Source organism: Oncorhynchus gorbuscha, linkage group LG10 (genome assembly GCF_021184085.1).
Source record: "Oncorhynchus gorbuscha isolate QuinsamMale2020 ecotype Even-year linkage group LG10, OgorEven_v1.0, whole genome shotgun sequence".
In the NCBI taxonomy this organism is placed as follows: Eukaryota; Metazoa; Chordata; class Actinopteri; order Salmoniformes; family Salmonidae; genus Oncorhynchus; species Oncorhynchus gorbuscha.
Window position 1 is genome coordinate 57,623,884 of NC_060182.1, and position 19,809 is coordinate 57,643,692.

The 19,809-nt window shown below is 41.6% G+C and overlaps 1 protein-coding gene across 3 annotated transcripts; it reads right to left on the reverse strand.

Moving 5' to 3' along the window:
- Window positions 1–2,554: 2,554 nt before the first annotated feature.
- Window positions 2,555–19,759, reverse strand: LOC124046270 (heterogeneous nuclear ribonucleoprotein R-like). Of its 3 annotated transcripts, XM_046366452.1 has the most exons (13): window positions 18,186–18,720; window positions 16,545–16,702; window positions 15,828–15,946; window positions 15,615–15,722; window positions 15,383–15,496; window positions 14,933–15,112; window positions 14,599–14,734; window positions 12,439–12,644; window positions 12,114–12,263; window positions 11,882–12,003; window positions 7,454–7,998; window positions 5,542–5,618; window positions 2,555–3,743 (listed from the first exon to the last, which is right to left on the reverse strand). In XM_046366452.1, the coding sequence occupies exons 1-12, from the start codon at window positions 18,329–18,331 to the stop codon at window positions 5,587–5,589; spliced, it is 2,016 nt and encodes a 671-aa protein (XP_046222408.1). In that variant the 5' UTR covers window positions 18,332–18,720; the 3' UTR covers window positions 2,555–3,743; window positions 5,542–5,586. The 3 variants fall into 3 exon arrangements, with proteins under 3 accessions (XP_046222408.1, XP_046222409.1, XP_046222407.1); XM_046366453.1 differs by lacking the exons at window positions 2,555–3,743; window positions 5,542–5,618; window positions 18,186–18,720 and adding an exon at window positions 19,478–19,759 and having other exon boundaries at window positions 5,995–7,998; XM_046366451.1 differs by lacking the exons at window positions 2,555–3,743; window positions 5,542–5,618 and having other exon boundaries at window positions 5,995–7,998.
- Window positions 19,760–19,809: the final 50 nt, after the last annotated feature.

The window sequence follows — 19,809 nt, forward strand, 5'->3', positions numbered from 1 at the left end:
TCTTATCTATAGAATGCCAGCTTTTAGGTTTTTATCACCAACATCAATAATTTGTCAGTTTCAAGCTATATCTAGTAAAAACCCATGTCCTCAACACCCAGACTAGCTGCAGGGTGCTAGAGTGGGGACCATAAAACACAGAATTAGCACAGAACATATCCAACAAATAAGGTGAATACATAATTTTTCCCCATCCAACCTGATAGAGCTTGAGAGAATCTGCAGGAAGGAATCGAAGAAACTTCCCCAAATACAGGTGTGCCAAGCTTGTAGCGTCATACCCAAGAAGACTCATGGCTGTAATCACTGCCAAAGATGCTTCAACAAAGTACTGAGTAAAGAGTCTGAATACTTATGTAAATGTGATTTCAGTTTTAAAAAATTACAAAAAATTGCAAACAATTCTAAAATCCTGTTTTTGCTTTGTCATTATGAGGTATTGTGTGTAAATTGATGAGGGGAAAAACAATTTAATACATTTAAGAATAAGGCTGTAAAGTAACAAAATGTGGAAAATGTCAAGGGGTCTGAATACTTTCCGAATGCACTGTAAATTAAACAGAGAATGTTTGGATTCAGTCTTGTGTCAGGTGAACTGTTTTGTCCTCAACTTGGGTCTTATAACATGCATTTGACATTTGCTGTACTTTTTGCTGCATTTGTTGATAACGAAATCTTAAATAGTCTGGATCCATTACTAACATAAGAATATTCCTGGAAAATGTGGGTTAGGTGCAACTTTCTACTATTAAACTCGGACAAAACAGAGATGCTTGTTCTAGGTCCCAAGAAACAAAGAGATCTTCTGTTGAATCTGACAATTAATCTTAATGGTTGTACAGTCGTCTCGAATAAAACTGTGAAGGACCTCGGCGTTACTCTGGACCCTGATCTCTCTTTTGAAGAACATATCAAGACCATTTCGAGGACAGCTTTTTTCCATCTACGTAACATTGCAAAAATCAGAAACTTTCTGTCCAAAAATGATGCAGAAAAATTAATCCATGCTTTTGTCACTTCTAGGTTAGACTACTGCAATGCTCTATTTTCCGGCTACCCGGATAAAGCACTAAATAAACTTCAGTTAGTGCTAAATACGGCTGCTAGAATCCTGACTAGAACCAAAATATTTGATCATATTACTCCAGTGCTAGCCTCTCTACACTGGCTTCCTGTGAAAGCAAGGGCTGATTTCAAGGTTTTACTGCTAACCTACAAAGCATTACATGGGCTTGCTCCTACCTACCTCTCTGATTTGGTCCTGCCGTACATACCTACACGTACGCTACGGTCACAAGACGCAGGCCTCCTAATTGTCCATAGAATTTCTAAGCAAACAGCTGGAGGCAGGGCTTTCTCCTATAGAGCTCCATTTTTATGGAACGGTCTGCCTACCCATGTCAGAGACGCAAACTCGGTCTCAACCTTTAAGTCTTTACTGAAGACTCATCTCTTCAGTGGGTCATATGATTGAGTGTAGTCTGGCCCAGGAGTGGGAAGGTGAACGGAAAGGCTCTGGAGCAACGAACCGCCCTTGCTGTCTCTGCCTGGCCGGTTCCCCTCTTTCCACTGGGATTCTCTGCCTCTAACCCTGTTACGGGGCTGAGTCACTGGCTTGCTGGGGCTCTCTCGTGCCGTCCCTGGGGGGGTGCGTCACCTGGGTGGGTTGATTCACTGTTGTGGTCGGCCTGTCTGGGTTCCCCCCCTTGGGTTGTACCGTGTCGGAGATCTTTGTGGGCTATACTCGGCCTTGTCTCAGGATGGTAAGTTGGTGGTTGAAGATTTCCCTCTAGTGGTGTGGGGGCTGTGCTTTGGCAAAGTGGGTGGGGTTATATCCTTCCTGTTTGGCCCTGTCCGGGGTGTCCTCGGATGGGGCCACAGTGTCTCCTGACCCCTCCTGTCTCAGCCTCCAGTATTTATGCTGCAGTAGTTTATGTGTCGGGGGGCTAGGGTCAGTTTGTTTATCTGGAGTACTTCTCCTGTCCTATTCGGTGTCCTGTGTGAATCTAAGTGTATGTTCTCTAATTCTCTCCTTCTCTCTTTCTTTCTCTCTCTCGGAGGACCTGAGCCCTAGGACCATGCCCCAGGACTACCTGACATGAGGACTCCTTGCTGTCCCCAGTCCACCTGGCCATGCTGCTGCTCCAGTTTCAACTGGCCTGGGCCCTAGGACCATGTCCCAGGACTACCTGACATGAGGACTCCTTGCTGTCCCCAGTCCACCTGGCCATGCTCCTGCTCCAGTTTCAACTGACCTGAGCCCTAGGACCGTGCCCCAGGACTACCTGACATGATGGCTCCTTGCTGTCCCCAGTCCACCTGACTGTGCTGCTGCTCCAGTTTCAACTGTTCTGCCTTTATTATTATTTGACCATGCTGGTCATTTATGAACATTTGAACATCTTGGTCATGTTCTGTTATAATCTCTACCCGGCACAGCCAGAAGAGGACTGGCCACCCCACATAGCCCGGTTCCTCTCTAGGTTTCTTCCTAGGTTTTGGCCTTTCTAGGGAGTTTTTCCTAGCCACCGTGCTTTTACACCTGCATTGTTTGCTGTTTGGGGTTTTAGGCTGGGTTTCTGTACAGCACTTTGAGATATCAGCTGATGTACGAAGGGCTATATAAATAAATTTGATTTGATTTGATTTGATGAGGGTTTGAATGAGAGGACTAACTGATGTTCAGGTTGTTTTTTTAGCTCTCCTAGCTGTGCTGTTGAGGAACTAGGCCAAGCACACTTGTAGTTGTTTTGTTTGGAAGACAACCCAGCAATCACACAATTACTGTTGTTGTTTACGCAACCCAAAAACAGCCCATTATAAAATGCAATCCGGGTCAGGTGGGCTTGTTAAATGCTTGTTTTATTGCCAACATGACTAGCTAAGTTATAAAATATGATCTTACAGTGTTAGGCTTTCACAAAGCAATTCAGAGAAACAGATTGTAATTTTGGTGCGCATAGAAAGGAGTCATGAGGTGCATTCAGGCGAGATTTTCTTCACAATAGACAAACATAGGCTCCGTCTGTTCAGAACAACCCAGGGTATGACACTATGTCATCTTGTAACTGTACAAACAGTCATCATACATTTTGACACTGTATATGACATGAGTTTTATGATATGGAAGTGCACATTTGGACTTACAGGTATTTGGCTTGCTTGTATGACATCAAAGCAGTATTTATTATAATCCTCAATGTCTCATCTTTCAAAATACATTGTGGAGTCCTCTTAATTTGCAGTATTTCCCTCTCTCAGACAACAAAACAATTACAAAAGTTGCCCAATTAGCGGGAGAGATGGGGGCAACGTCTTGTCGCATGCGGTGCTCAAGCTCAGAAAGGCTGTCAGTCAAAACCCACACAGCGCTGTGAAGTGCAGAGCCTGTGCTCTGACGTCATTTATAGCATATTACTTTACAGCCACTGCGTTCCAATTTAAGCGCTTATCAGTGCCCAAAACTGCCATTTTCAACCCGTATACGTGTAAAGAGTTACGGGATACTTTTCTCTCTTACCTCACCCAGAAACTGACTTATGCTTTCAGGATCTTAATCCCCACAGGAATTTGGTGAAACCTGAATAATGGGAAGTGTAAGAAAAACAGTGAAAGAGAACGGTTTAGGAAGAAAACGTCCTAAACTTACCCCCATAGTCCTCACAGCTGCCTCTGACTGCGAGCCCCACCTAGCAAGTCCACATCGTGACAAGACTGGGTCGGGGCCACCTCTGACACGCACCCTGATAGATAAGCCAGGTGACAAAAACAAGGAGTTAAAATATGATACGGAGAGTACTTGCATCACTCTTTCTGGAAGTCATCTGAAATTAATCAGATTCTTTTGTTGATTCCTTTCCTGTTTTTTTTTAAACCACAGGTTAGAGATTCAAAACAGTTTTGGTTGTGAATTTGTAAAGTTGGGTGTGGTGCTTTGGCACTGTTTGGTTGTTGAATCATTTGTAGCATGGTAATAATCAATTGTATTTAACTTCTGGTTCAGTGGTGATTTGGTTGTAATTGCAAAATCTCATTGCAAACTGAGTATAAAACACTTTCTGTACATGTTGTTAACCAATGTTTTTCAATTGATTTCAAGCAAATTAGCGTCTTGATAAAGATGAGCAAAAAATACTATATAAAATGTATAATACTAAACTCAAACAATGTGGGAAAATATAGTTCCATGACGAAGGACACCAAGGATCTAGAAGGATTCTGTATGAATGATTGTATTCGTATAAAAAAATATATATAATTTCCCAATTTATTTGCATTCATTGTAGTATTTGAATTATTTTATACAGTAATCTTTGCTCATCTTTATCAAGGGTGTCAGTATTTAGGACCGCACTGTATAAAACATTTCCTTTTCGTACAAAGCAATATTAATAATGGAAAAAAAATATTGTATTATCATATGTCTCTCTAGTAAAAGTCGACCATCAACTGTACTAAGAGGAAAAACTCACACCAGATGCCATTGTATCGAAAGTACTAACACATCAAATATCACTAACCTCCAGTAAAATAATAAACACTTGACAAGCAGTCAATAATACAATAGTAGCAAGCTAACGGCTATATTCTGTCCATCTAATAGTCTGTCAGAAGACATATCTGATCAGCAAAGTAATGTCTGAGGGTATAAACAAATGACTGAAGGGGTTGTTGGTTCAACTCCAAGGCATAGAATTTCTGTGCCCTTGAACAAATTAGGTTTGGCAAATTTGAAATTGATGTATATCTGAATACAACCTAGATAGGGTGCCAGAGTAGAGACAATGATCAGAGATCATGAAGTCCATCTGTACTTCCAAAGATCCATTATGAGGCAACAGGATCCAATCAGTCTGTACAAACAGATTAGCCAATCGTGTGGTCCTTCCATGAGAAGTTCAGCAGACATAATATTCCAATTGCATTAGTCCTCGAGATTCAAAATGGTGAGCAGAAAAACATTTATCACAATGTTCAGAGGATCACTGGTTTTCCAAATTTAGACATGAGCATTTGGGACATGATAGGTCTATAAAACAGGATTGTCCTGAGTGCAGGCTAGTCTTTTTCGTCTGCCCTCTTATAATTCTTATTCAGGATGGCAGTGAACTTTTGACTTTAAACAACAGGTGACACCTAGTATAATATGCATAATCTGTACCCATCTTTGGTCTCTGGCAAGGTAATTCATATCTGTTTAAGGCAGTGCTAGTTTTGGGAAGCTTTGTGACTGAAGTCCTTATAAGAAGAAAGCGCTATTCTCCATGTTTTACTCAGTAAACACACCACGGCATTATCTTTGTTCACACGTGTACCTCTTAGTATTAAGCTGAAATTCCCATTCATGTTACCAGAATTTGTTTTTACTAGAGGTGTTTACTAGAAAACGAATTGTCATTTTTAACATAAATTAAAATCATACACTAGCTGATGTAATCAAAGTGGTGTATTATTTTACTGAGCAAAACAAGTGATGTGGGCTGAGGCCCCTCAGCAGAGGGGTAGCGCCAGTTTAGCAGTGAAGAGGTAAACCAGGCTCACCCTTCTTTGGGGAAGAACACAGCAGAGAATAGATGTGTTCCACACTCACTCAACCGCTGCCGTTCTCGCGTCTTCACCTGGGGTAATTCGGAATAAAAGGAGAAACTTAAACAAAACACAAAATAAAACTTAAGTTGTAATAAAATGGGAGAATAGCTAAATAAGAAATCAAAACGCTAAAAAAATGGAAGAAAAAGATGCTGTACTATTTATATTGCCAGGTAATAGATGGACCAGGAAAGAGCACATTGGTCACTCAACTTACACTTTTTGGTGTAAAGATGCCCAAAACAGAATAGTACAACATCAGTGAAATAACTACTTGATCTCAATACATGTAGTTGTACTGTATCTTTCATTTAAAAAATTCAATCTCACATTTGAGGCCAAACATGGAGATACAAAATTGGTCTGATCAAAGTATTCCACGACTGAATTTGAAATAGCTGATAATTCACTGTAGTATGGTTGAGTTTTATTGAAAGGTAACAATAACATTTTTATAAATACAAACACAACAAAGAACAAATTGTCTTGGCGATTAAGTTTTTGCCAGACCCATTAACTAAAAGGGGAAATTTGAGAGAAAATAGTTTAAGTTGTAGTAACACATTTAGAAAAACATAGTTTGTCTACTTCTACAAATGCTAAACATACAACTTTAACGCAACTGTTACGGTACATGAAAAAGTCAAATTTTCCTTTTTTTACCCACCTCTGCAACAGCTCTCACTTTAAAGCGTACAAGCAATGTCCTATGTCTACCTATCAGAGGTAGGGGAGGAAAATGTCCAATAAGGAGGGGGTTCTGGGAAGGGGTTGGTCACCAGTCACTGAATAGTTCTCATGATTGCAAATGCTTTCTCAAATAATTGTTATTTTTTTAAATGATTGTCCACTTTTTCCTATAAATGCCAACTTAAAAAATATATAAATTATAATTTACTTTAAAAAAATAATAGGCTTGCTTTTTAAGCCCAAAATGTCCCAAGTAGCCACAAGAAAAGCAAAAAAGGATTAGAACAAATTAAGCAAATTATTTGATATGTACTCTTTTGCTCCATATTGGTTACTGTAGTGAAACCAATCTATATTTCAAAAAGGGTAATGTTAAGCCAATTTAAACATGTATTTTTTGTTACTATTTCCTTAGAATGTGAATGTTGATATATACACACAGTAGAGCTGGGACGATAAACTGAAAATTATCGACACCGTCCACTTATCGTGGACATTTTGCTGCTATAGTTGATTATGATATACGTTTGCTAATATGGGTTACTGTTAATGGGACAATTGATAGGTATATCATTCAAAATAGTAGTAGCAGTTTTAAGGGTAATATCGAAACATGTGGTGCACATTAAAGGACCAGTGCAGTCTAAAAATGCGATTTGGCTGTGTTTCACATACATTTCCATACTATGAAGTTGGAATAATACAGGGAAAATTATGATAATGCCATTTTAGTGTAAGAGCTGTTTGAAAAGTAAAATGTTTTGGCCTGCCTGTAAATTGGTTAATAGACCAATAAAAAGTTAAATCTCTCATACATAACAGCCACTCCCATACAGTCCTAGCAAAATCCTTGCTTGAAAATTGTTTTGTTAAGAAGCTATTTTTGTTTCTTTTTGACCATTTTAATTGAAAACAATCACAGTATAGTACTTAATTGTTACCCAGAAATTATGATATTGAGATAAAAACATCTGCATTGGACCTTTAAAGTTAAACATATTGTTCAATTTAGTTATCGTGATAATTTGGTCAATTTATCGTGATATGGATTTTTGTCCATATCGCCCAGCTCTAACATACAGGCAATCAAAAGTTCATTTTTTTATCTACTTCCATTGTTGCCAATAAGAATCTTGGTAAAACTCCTGGTTGTCATTATTGTAACCATAGTTACCAGAATAGTCGCCACCTTGTTGCAGGGGTTGCTGGGCAATGGGTTGGGAGCCCCAGTTCTGGTTGTTGGTCTGCCGGCGCTTGGAGTCTGGTTGGTTGTAACCGTCAGCCTTCCTCTTCCCGCCCACGTTGCCCCCGCGGTTCCCCCTGGCCCCTCTGATGCCGCGGCCCCTCTGCAGCTGGGGCGGGCCTCCCCGGCCCCCACGGCTCCCCCTCGGTACGCCCATAGGAGCCCCCCTTTGGACGTAGCCACCTCTGCCACGAGGGTGTGGTGGTCCTCTGCCTCTGGCAGGGAGGGGGGCACCTCGATTCACCCTGCCCCTTCCTCTCGGCACGTAGACGTCATCGTAACCACCGTAGTAAGGGTCGTCGTAGCCACCTCTGTAGTCATGGTAGTCGTAACCACCGCTGTAGTAATCATCGTAGTAATCCTCATAACCGTAGTAGTCCGGCGGGTATGAATATCCACCTCTCCCGCCTCTCCCCCTGCCACGCATTTGAGGTGGCATGCGTGGAGCAGGATAGTAGTAGTAGTAATCATCATACCTGTGACAACCAAGCAAGAGAGGCAACATGACAGGTTTTTTTGTGCAGACAGGAATATAGAGTTGCACCCCCTTTTTCCCACAGAACAGCCTCAATTTGTCAGGGCATGGTCTCTGCAAGGTGTTGAAAGCATTTCACAGGGATGCTGGCCCATGTTGACTCCAATGCTTCCCACAGTTGTGTCAAGTTGGCTTGGGTGGTCGACCATTCTTGATACACACAGGAAACTGTTGCGCGTGAAAACCCTAGCAGCGTTGCAGTTCTTGATATACTCAAACCGGTGCGCATCGCACCTACTACCATACCCCATTCAAAGGCTCTTAAATATTTTGCCTTGCCCATTCACCCTCTGAAATGGCCCACATACACAATCCATGTTTCAATTTACATTTACATTTACATTTAAGTCATTTAGCAGACGCTCTTATCCAGAGCGACTTACAAATTGGTGCATTCACCTTATGACATCCAGTGGAACAGCCACTTTACAATAGTGGGGGGTGAGAAGGATTACTTTATCCTATCCTAAGTATTCCTTAAAGAGGTGGGGTTTCAGGTGTCTCCGGAAGGTGGTGATTGACTCCGCTGTCCTGGCGTCGTGAGGGAGTTTGTTCCACCATTGGGGAGCCAGAGCAGCGAACAGTTTTGACTGGGCTGAGCGGGAACTGTACTTCCTCAGTGGTAGGGAGACGAGCAGGCCAGAGGTGGATGAACGCAGTGCCCTTATTTGGGTGTAGGGCCTGATCAGAGCCTGGAGGTACTGAGGTGCCGTTCCCCTCACAGCTCCGTAGGCAAGCACCATGGTCTTGTAGCGGATGCGAGCTTCAACTGGAAGCCAGTGGAGAGAGCGGAGGAGCGGGGTGACGTGAGAGAACTTGGGAAGGTTGAACACTAGACGGGCTGCGGCGTTCTGGATGAGTTGTAGGGGTTTAATGGCACAGGCAGGGAGCCCAGCCAACAGCGAGTTGCAGTAATCCAGACGGGAGATGACAAGTGCCTGGATTAGGACCTGCGCCGCTTCCTGTGTGAGGCAGGGTCGTACTCTGCGGATGTTGTAGAGCATGAACCTACAGGAACGTGCCACCGTCTTGATGTTAGTTGAGAACGACAGGGAGTTGTCCAGGATCACGCCAAGGTTCTTAGCGCTCTGGGAGGAGGACACAATGGAGTTGTCAACCGTGATGGCGAGATCATGGAACGGGCAGTCCTTCCCCGGGAGGAAGAGCAGCTCCGTCTTGCCGAAGTTCAGCTTGAGGTGGTGATCCGTCATCCACACTGATATGTCTGCCAGACATGCAGAGATGCGATTCGCCACCTGGTCATCAGAAGGGGGAAAGGAGAAGATTAATTGTGTGTCGTCTGCATAGCAATGATAGGAGAGACCATGTGAGGTTATGACAGAGCCAAGTGACTTGGTGTATAGCGAGAATAGGAGAGGGCCTAGAACAGAGCCCTGGGGGACACCAGTGGTGAGAGCGCGTGGTGAGGAGACAGATTCTCGCCACGCCACCTGGTAGGAGCGACCTGTCAGGTAGGACGCAATCCAAGCGTGGGCTGCGCCAGAGATGCCCAACTCGGAGAGGGTGGAGAGGAGGATCTGATGGTTCACAGTATCGAAGGCAGCCGATAGGTCTAGAAGGATGAGAGCAGAGGAGCAATTGTCTCAAGGGTTAAAAATCCTTCTTTAACTTATCTCCTCCCATTCATCTATACTGTTGATTTAACAGATGACATCAATTAGGGATCATAGCTTTCACATGGAGTTACCTGGTCAGTCTATGTAATGGAAAGAGGTGGTGTTCCTAATGTTTCGTACACTCAAGTGTGAATACTTCAGAAAATGTTCATACCCCTTGACTTTGTCCACATTTTGTTGTTACAGCATGAATTTAAAATAGATTAATTTGAGATTTGTCGTCACTGATCTACACACAATACCCCATAATGTCAAAGTGGAATTATTAAAAATGAATAAATAATTAAATGTCTTGAGTCAATAAGTATTCAATCCCTTTTTAATTGTAAGCCTAAATAAGTTAAGGAGTAAAATGTTGCTTCACAAGTCACATAATAAGTTGCATGGAATGGACACTGTGTGCAATAATAGTGTTTAACATGATTTTTGAATAACTACCTCATCTCTGTACCCCACACATACAATTATCTGTAAGGTCCATCAGTCAATCAGTGAATTTCATACAACGATTCAACCACAAAGCCCATGGAGGTTTTCCAATGCCTCGCAAAGAAGGGATCCTTTTGGTAGATGGGTAAAAATTCAAAAGCAGACATTGAATATCCCTTTGAGCATGGTGAAGTTATTCATTACAATTTGGATGGTGTATCAATACACCAAGTCACCACAAAGATACAGGTGTCCTCCCTAACTCAGATGCTTAAGAGTAAGGAAACCGCTCAGGGATTTCACCATGAGGCCAGTGGTGACTTTGCAACAGATGCAGAGTTAAATGGCTGTGATAAGGGAAAACTGAGGATGGACCAACAACATGGTAGTTACTCCACAATACTAACCTAACGGAAAGAAGGAAGCTTGTACAGAATACAATTATTCCAAAACATGCATCCTGTTTGCAACAAGGCACTAAAGTAATACTGAAATAAATGGGTCAATTCACTTTTTGTCCTCAACGCAAAGCATTATGATTGGGTCTAACTTCATACAATACATTACTGTGTACCAATCTCCATACTTTCAAGCATAGTGGTGGATGCATTATGTCATGGGTGTGCTTGTAATCGTTAAGGACGGGTGAGTTTTTCCAGGATAAAAAAGAAATTGAATGAAGCTAAGCACAGGCAAAATCCTAGAGGAATACTTGGTTCAGTCTGCTTTCCACCAGACACTGGGAGATTAATTCACCTTTCAGCAGGACAATAATCTGAAACACAAGGCCAAATCTACACTGACAGTGAATGTTCCATAGTGGCTGAGGAACAGTTTCATAAATTGTTTGAAGTCAGATACAAATCTGATTCCTGGCCATGTGACTTGTGTTTGAATGGTCAAATCTGATTTATTTGCCCCCAAGTGGCTTTTAGACTGTTATTCGGCATATATTTTTGCTTGCTAGCTACTCTGTTGACAGTTTGATATGAACATGAGGTAGCTAACTAGCTTGTTAATTGTTTACAAACAAATTAGTGCAATTAGGGCTAAATAGCTACCTAGCTATCTAGTTGAATGCTGTGGCTAGCCAAAAAGGACTTGCTTGGATCAAGTTGGATCATGTTATCCTTTGAGGCTTTAAGTGTTCTTAACCTACGATTTTGAACATTCAAAGCAACTGGGAAATATTAATGGTAGGCATTGTTGTCAACTTTGCTTGCTACATAACTTCTGAGTGATAGGAAGCACCAAGCACCACCACCAAAAAGCCTACACCACTGCACACGCACCCGTCATTACTATGAAATCTAGCGTAGCCTCGTCAGCAAATGACTGATGTCTAAACACACACAAATCCGATTTGGTCATTTGATGTTCGGGACAGTCAGTAATCCAAAAAGAATTTGAAAAACAAAACTGATTTGAGCATTAAGGCCTGCAGTGTGAACAGGGCTTTAGGGACTTACCCAGAAAGACTCACAGCTGTAATCTCTGCCAAAGGTGCTTTTACAAAGTATTGACTCAGGGGTATTTCTGTATTTCATTTTCAATAAAAACATGCTTTCCCTCTGCCGTTATGGGGTATTGTGTGTAGATGGGTGACAAAATTGAATTCAGGCTATAACACAACAAAATGTGGAATAAGTGTGAATACTTTCTGAAGGCACTGCAAAACACAAAAACAGGTCATAAGACGGTCACACCAGCCACTCCAGGCAGACTGGGTGTCGCTAGGTGTGGTCGAACACTACTCACCCTGTGGTCCTGGATGGCTGTCTCTGGGCCTGCCGCTCTTTCCTCTTCTTGTCCGGAGGCTTTGCCAGAACAATCTCTATCTCCTCGCCTTCCAATTCTTTGCCGTTCATTTCTTGCATTGCCTAAACGGGGGTGGGTTTCCCCAAATTAATTTCCCAGAGATTCTCAATAAGCACAAGGCAAACACACAGCATGCATACTCAAAGGAGGCGTAGAAGACGCCTGTACTCACCTTCACGGCAGCATCTCTGTCCTCAAAGTGCACAAAGGCATAATCTTTCAGCTTCTTGACCCGTTCCAACTTCCCAAACTGGGAGAAGGTTTTCTCCAGGAGTTCCTCTGTGACTGGTGTGGCCAGGTTCCTCACAAACAGCACTTTTACCTGGTGCAAGACCAAACGAGAGCCTTTAGAAGTGGTTCTCTGACCAAGGATGCCCATTTTATTTCTAAATGAAAGATATCTGCATATTTTCTCTACACCCTAGTATCTGTGATTTATCATCGCTTTGCTGTGTTCAGACACTAGACCCCAGAGGTGCAGGTCTTTAAGATCTCACCTTTGCCATAATCTCTGGATCCGGTTCATCTACTGGGTCTGCCCACTCAACAGTAACAGGGTTCCCCCACACCTTCACCTTGCCGCTCATGAGGCGCCGACGTGCCTGGGCTGCAGACTTGTGGTCCTCATATTCCAAGAAACAGAAGCCACGATTTTTCTTTTTGTCATCTGGCTGGTGGTAGAGTATCACCTCCATGAGGCTCTCTGGTGGAAGCAAACAGAAGTGCATGGTCAAAAAATTCCTAGACAAGCTTCCATTACATTGATGGTATAATATGATTGACTAGGATATGTCGTCACTGGGTGGTTGTCAAGTGTGTCTCCGGTAAGTTTCATGATTAATGAAATCCTTTAGGGTGAATATCAGAACACACAGGGCTGTACCAAACGGTACAGTATGGCGACAGGTAGCCTAGCAGTTAATTAAAAGCGTTGAGACAGTAACCAAAAGGTTGCTGGTTCGAATCACCAAGCTAAATAAAGCATATGCCGATGTGCACTTGAGCAAGGCACTTAGCCCTAATTGATCAAGGGTACGCACCCACCTAATTATAATTGTGCATTATTACAATATAAAAGACAGAGAAAGAATGGCATGCGTTTATGTCTAGGTGGAGTATGCAGGTATTAAAGCATGAATACCGAATCACTGATCTTCTCAGATAGCTTAATAACTTGTTGAAAATCTCCATCTACAGTAAAGTATTCCTACCACTTGACTTACTCCACATTTTGTTGTGTTACAGCCTGAATTCAAAATGGATTATATATATTTTTTACTCATCCATCTACACACAATACCCCATATCGAAAATGTATTTAAAATTAAATACAGAAATATCTAATTTACATAAGTATTCACACCCCTTAGTCAATACTTTATAGAAGCACCTTTGGCAGCGATTACAGCTGTGAGTTTTGCAAGTCTCTAAGAGCTTTGCACACCTGGATTGTGCAATATTTGCACATTATTATTTTCAAAATACTTTAAGCTCTGTCAAGTTGCTTGTAACTCGGCCACTCAGGAACCTTCACTGTCTTGGTAAGCAAGTCCAGTATAGATTTGATGTTTTAGGTTATTGTCTTGCTGAAAGGTGAATTAATCTCCCAGTGTCTGGTGGAAAGTAGATTGAACCAGGTTTTCTTCTAGGATTTTGCCTGTGCTTAGTTCCATTCTGTTCTGTTTTTATCCTGAAACCGATTACAAGTATACCCATTACATGATGCAGCCACCACTATGCTTGAAAATGTGGAGAGTAGTACTCAGTAATGTGTTGCATTTGCTGCAAACACACCACTTTTTTCAGTATTACTTTAGTGCCTTGTTGCAAACAGGATGCATGTTTTGGAATATTTGTATTCTGTACAGGCTTCCTTTTCACTCTGCCAATTAGGTTAGGATTGTGGAGTAACTACAATGTTGTTGAACTGTCAGTTATCTATCACAACCATTGGCCTCATGGTGAAATCCCTGAGCGGTTTCCTTACTCTCCAGCATCTGAGTTAGGGAGGACGCCTGTATCTTTGTAGTGACTGGGTGTATTGATACACCATCCAAAGTGTAATGAATAACTTTACCATGCTCAAAGGGATATTCAATGTCTGCTTTTTTATTTTTACCCATCTACCAAAAGGATCCCTTCTTGGCGAGGCATTGGAAAACCTCCCTGGTCTTTGTGGTTGAATCTTTGCATGAAATTCACTGATTGACTGAGGGACTTTACAGATAATTGTGTGTGTGGTACAGAGATGAGAAAGTCATTCAAAAATCATGTTACACACTATTATTGCACATTGAGTGAGTCCATGCAACTTATGTGACTTGTTAAGTACAGATTTTTATCCTGAACTTATTTAGGATTGCTGTAAAACTGGGGTTCAATACTTATTGACTCAAGCCATTTCAGCTTTTCATTTTTAATTAATGTGGGAAAATGTTGACATTATGGGGTAATGTGTGTAGGCCAATGACTAAAATCTCAAATTAATCCATTTTAAATTCAGCTGTAAGACTACAAAATGTGGAAAAAGTAAAGGGGTGTGATTACTTGCTGAAGGCAATTTCCTTTGACTTGTCAGCCAATATTCCAAATATAAATCATTATTTAGATTTAAGGGGAACAAAAAAATAGAAAAATGATACTAATCTTTCTCTAACCTGTGACTTTGCTGAAATCTTCCAATATGCTTTCTCTTGTCTTGTTCTTTGGAATTGACCCAACAAACAGACGATTGTTTGCGACAGAGATGCAGACACCCAGGTATTTACCTGACCGGATTTCATAATTATCACACTAAAACAAAAAGATAAACAAAAAGTGTTCTCAAAATGTAGCCCCACACAGGTAAGTCACATTTACACTTCCCAGATAACTCTGGTATGATGAGACAAAGTGATCCACCTATCTACAAGGTGCAAGGATAGCAAAGCAAATACTGTTTATTACCAAGTCATGCTCTTTATGTCTGGTGATTAAAAGGGGAAATCTTACAAGCTTGACGGCCTCTAGGGCAGCATCTTTATTGCAGAAGGTGATGAAGGCATATCCTCTGTTCTGACCCGAGAGAAGGGGGTCCATCATCAGACGCAGGTCCCAAATAGGACCGGCTTTCTCAAACAGAGGGACCAGCTCATCCTCATACAGGTCCCTGGGGATCTTGCCGACAAATACCTGCATTGATAAGATAAAAATGTCAAATTATAGACATACTGTGTAACTTTGATTGTATTTGACTTGGATAAGATGGTGCTCCCTAGAAATCTAAGAAGTTTGTTTGTGAAAAGGCATATTAGATGTTTAACAGTCTTTCACCAGCATTCATTTCCATTAGGTCACAAAGATTTTTTTTTACAACAGCCGATAATTGAAAGGACATCGTCCTAACAGCCAATACATGAGATGGCTATGTCTTTCACAACCAGTAAAGTTTGTGCTTCTTGCCTCTGTTCCGATTCCAGGCTGGGCCCTTGAGTACACCTCGTCAGGTGGAGGCCCCCCATACTTCCTCTGTCCTGTGGTGACATCCAAAGTGTAACCTGTTCTTTCCAGAAGAGCCTAGACAGCATCAACAACATATACATTCATTCATTCAGAGACCTACATGACATATTTCCATCCATGTTAAAACAAAGGTACTGCACTTAACAGAAAAAATAAGAAAGAATTTGTTCACCTTTATCTTAGTCTCATCAGGTCCCTTTGTGGATTCTTGAACTTTACTTCCTTGCTTTTCTCGCTGTCTGTATGTCTTCATCACGCCACAGAGAAACGCACTTTTGTTCTGAGAAAGAGAGCGCCAATAGATTTTAAGTGTAAATAACTATTTCTTTTTTTTAGCTTCTTTGTGTAACTACTTTTGAGGGACAGTGTGGACAAGACCGCTCACCTGCACATGTGACAGGTCACTCTCCTTGAACTGCAGTAACACTGACAAGGCTCCCTCCTCATTGAACTCCCTGAGGGCGTCAATGGCTCTCTCATCCAGGTCAGTGTAAGCCACCAGTCCTAGAATGCACAGACAACACACACACACACTGGGTGGCAGGTAGCCTAGCGCTGGGCCAGTAACCGATAGGTTGATGGTTCGAATCACCGAGACGGTGAAAAAACTGCTGAGGTGCCCTTGAGCAAGGCACCCTAATTGCTCTAGAGTCTCCATTAATAATGGCTGATACCGTTGGAGAGTGGGGTCACAGCCAGGTGTCTCAGGGTGTGGAATATGCAAAAAAACAAAAGCCTAATTCACACATACAACACACACTTGTACATATGTGAAATAGCTACAAATGTAAAAACCCACCTAATATGTTATTATTATACACACAGACAGAGAGAAATTATACTTATAGGGTCACATTTGATAAGAGTCATATATTGCTTCTGAGAGCCACTGAAACATGATGTCGCTCAGCATGTCACCATTGCACAGCTATGTACATACTGACCCCTTTACTCAAAGTGACTTAAATCATATGACCACTGACCACGGTGGAATCCTTCGGTTGATAGTGTTCTTGAGCTTGCAGAAATATACATTATGAGGTCTTTGAAATATCATGAAATGCCATCAAGTAGTACTGTGAACAACCCCCCTTGCGCTTACCAGTCTGAAATATCTTATCCAGGCTCTCCGCCACTTTCTGTGGAAGGCCTGCGTCTATGAGGGTCTGGTAGAGCTCTGTGTGTGTTACAGTTATGTCCATGGGCTCCTCGTCCTCTTTAACCAGAGCTGAACTGCCATTCACCTTAGCTGCCATTCTCCTAAGGGACAAATGATGGGAATCAAGAGATATCACTGCATCATGGCTGTGACTAGAAACCACATGAAGGAGTATACATGCCGCACATGAATTCACAAACAATATGCAAGACATAATACTATACTAGCTACTCTACAAAGAGTCTAATAGTATTGTCTGCCCAATTATGGATATGAACATGTTAGATAAAGGGTCAAATGCAACTGTTCTGCATTAAAGTAGGCCTTAATAACAAGTATTTGCCATTGCCACTTGACCTAGCTAATGTTACTGTCGTACAATAGCCCAATAAACCTCCAGCAGAGAAAGAATGATCAGACCTAAATCCACAGAAATTCAGTGGATGCATATTTCAAATTGGAAAAATAGGAAGTTGAACTTGGTATATTAGCTATCTACACTGCAAACAAAGCAGGAGTTAAGTGCCAGTTGCTAGGTTTCCATACAATTGATGACAGATTTTCATGTGAATATTCTAAAATCTGCATTTAAAAAATATGCACATTTTTCCACCAGTGGTATGTTTCCACCAAATGGACTTGTGGATAAAAATCAGCACGTGATGAAGTAGTGCACACAAAATGTACTTTTTAGCTTAAGTTGTCATGCATCAAATACAAATCTAAAATTAAATGTGTTTCCACTGCATTGTTAACTCTACAGATAGTCGTCTTAAAAACTGTTGCGTTAAATAGCAAATGTGCCTAATCTTGTCTTGACACCTGCGCTCTAGCCAACAGCAGTTACAGTGCGAGTAGGCTGTGCGGGTTGTCTAGTCTACTTAATGAGATTGTGATGGATAAGAGGGAGAATATTTTTATTTGTCAAACGACAGTCAAGCATAGATCATCATGTTACCAGAATAAGACACTCAATATTTATTGGAAAGCAGCATCAACCTCATTACCGTGCACTTTCACCACCGTGTGAAGCTCATAACTTATTTCATCTGAAGCCTAATATACTACATGGTTTCCAGAGTCGTAGTGGAATGACGACACCACACATCGCATGACTCCAAATTCACTTTCATATGATGGTTAATTATATCAATATTTGCACATGAAGGCGTTTCCACGCGATTTCAGCATAATTATTCTTACTGACGAAAAAAGATCCCACCATGTCGAACGAACAAATTATCTGTCAGAGTTAATAAAATTACACCGGAACTTCCTGTTTCTGTCACAGCTATTATTGATTTTTTTATATATATATAAAGGTGGTGTGTCCAGTATGCAGGAAGTTAGAGGTAGTTTTGTGAGCCAAAGCTAACTAGCGTTAGCGCAATGACTAAATGTATTGGAGTATCAAATTAGCAACTTCTTTCAAACTGCACGCAGACATAAAAATGGTATCCACAAATTAATCTGACTCTGGGAAAGTAGATAGGGCATTATTGCCAAAATCCCCAAGTACCCCTTTAACATTACCCACCTAGCTAATGTTAGCCACAACAAATAAAACATGTATAACATGACCACCTGCTCGTCGAACATCTCATGGGTATTAATATAGAGTTTGTCCCCCCCTTTGCTGCTAAAACAGCCTCCACTCTTCTGGGAAGTCTTTCCACTATATGTTGGAACAGTTTCTGCGGGTTCTTGCTTCCATTCAACAACAACAGCATTAGTGAGATGGAGGACTGATGGCGTTTAAGCCTAACTCGCAGTCAGCGTTGCAATTCACCCCAAAGGTGTTCGATGGGGTTGAGGTCAATGCTCTATGCAGGCCAGTCAAGTTCTTCCACACCAACCTCGACAACCCATTTCAGTATGGACCTCGCTTTGTGCACTGTCATGCTGAAACAGCAAAGGAACTTAAACTGTTGCCACAAAGTTGGAAGCATAAAACCGTCTAGAATGCCCTTTCACTGGAAATACAGGGCCTAGCTTAAACCATGAAGTTTCCACTTGACAATAACACCACGTCTAGTTAACCAGGGCAGAAATTTGACGAACTGACTTGTTGGAAAGGAGGCATCCTATGACCGTACCACTTTGAAAGTCACCGAGTTCTTCAGTAAGGACATTCTGCCAATGTTTGTCTACAGAGATTACATGGCTGTGTGCTCGATTTTATACACTTGTCAGCAACGGGTGTGGCGTCCACATACACTATATACAAAAGTGTCATTCGAATCGTAATTCGTGACATGAGAAATTGATTATGGGATCTCCACAAATTAACATATCACACGAAATGAAACAATTGGAGCATCTCGTATTCAATTTCTTTAGTCTACCCGAGTCCAGGTTGGGCTACTTTTTCACGAGCTATGCTGAAACGCATTTTAATGTATTAAATGCTATTACAATAACATCCCAGTTAGTTTAAAAGTTAGGGAAGTTGCTAGCTCCTAGTCGTTCGCAATATCTTTTGCATGTGAGCGACACGTCTATTACTCGCTGGACTGCACGACGCATGTCTATCTGTATGTTATATATGGGAGTGAGACGCGGGTTTGTCTCGAGTCATGTTTTGGTTGGTACTGTATACAAATGAGACCGACCCACCCCGCAACTGAGAATTAAATTGACAATTCGCCTAAAATAATGGTCCTTTGCTATTAGATATAAGCTTTAAAAAAGACATGACTAATATGCCACTTGATTGCGTTTTACCCCATTATTGTTAAACTTCTATCCAACGGGCCTGTAGCTGTCTTGCTAGCTAGTAGCACTGCTATAGCGTTGCTAGCGAGCGTTAGTCGCATCAGTATTGCAATGGCCAATTCTTTCCTCTCCACAATACCAGAAAAACAGGAAGCACTTACCGATCCATAAAGCCTAGTATAACTGAAAATTGAAATTGTCACAATATAACAAATGTGGAGTGTTCCTAAGTGAGGTTCTTGTTTATTTTGGTTTGCATACTGGCGAATTGACAGCGAGGGCAATTGACGCGGCCTCCTCTCCAACCGCCAGTCGCGCTCACGTATTTGATAAGCGGGGTTTCCGACAGCACCTCACATGGCCATCATGTTGAATGGAATTGATTGTGCTAAATGTCATACGCAAAATTAGTCGGTCTTCTTGAAAAATGTACAATCTGGATTTTGCTCCAAATGCTTCTGTTGTGTTCAAACGTAACACTTCATCTCGTTGT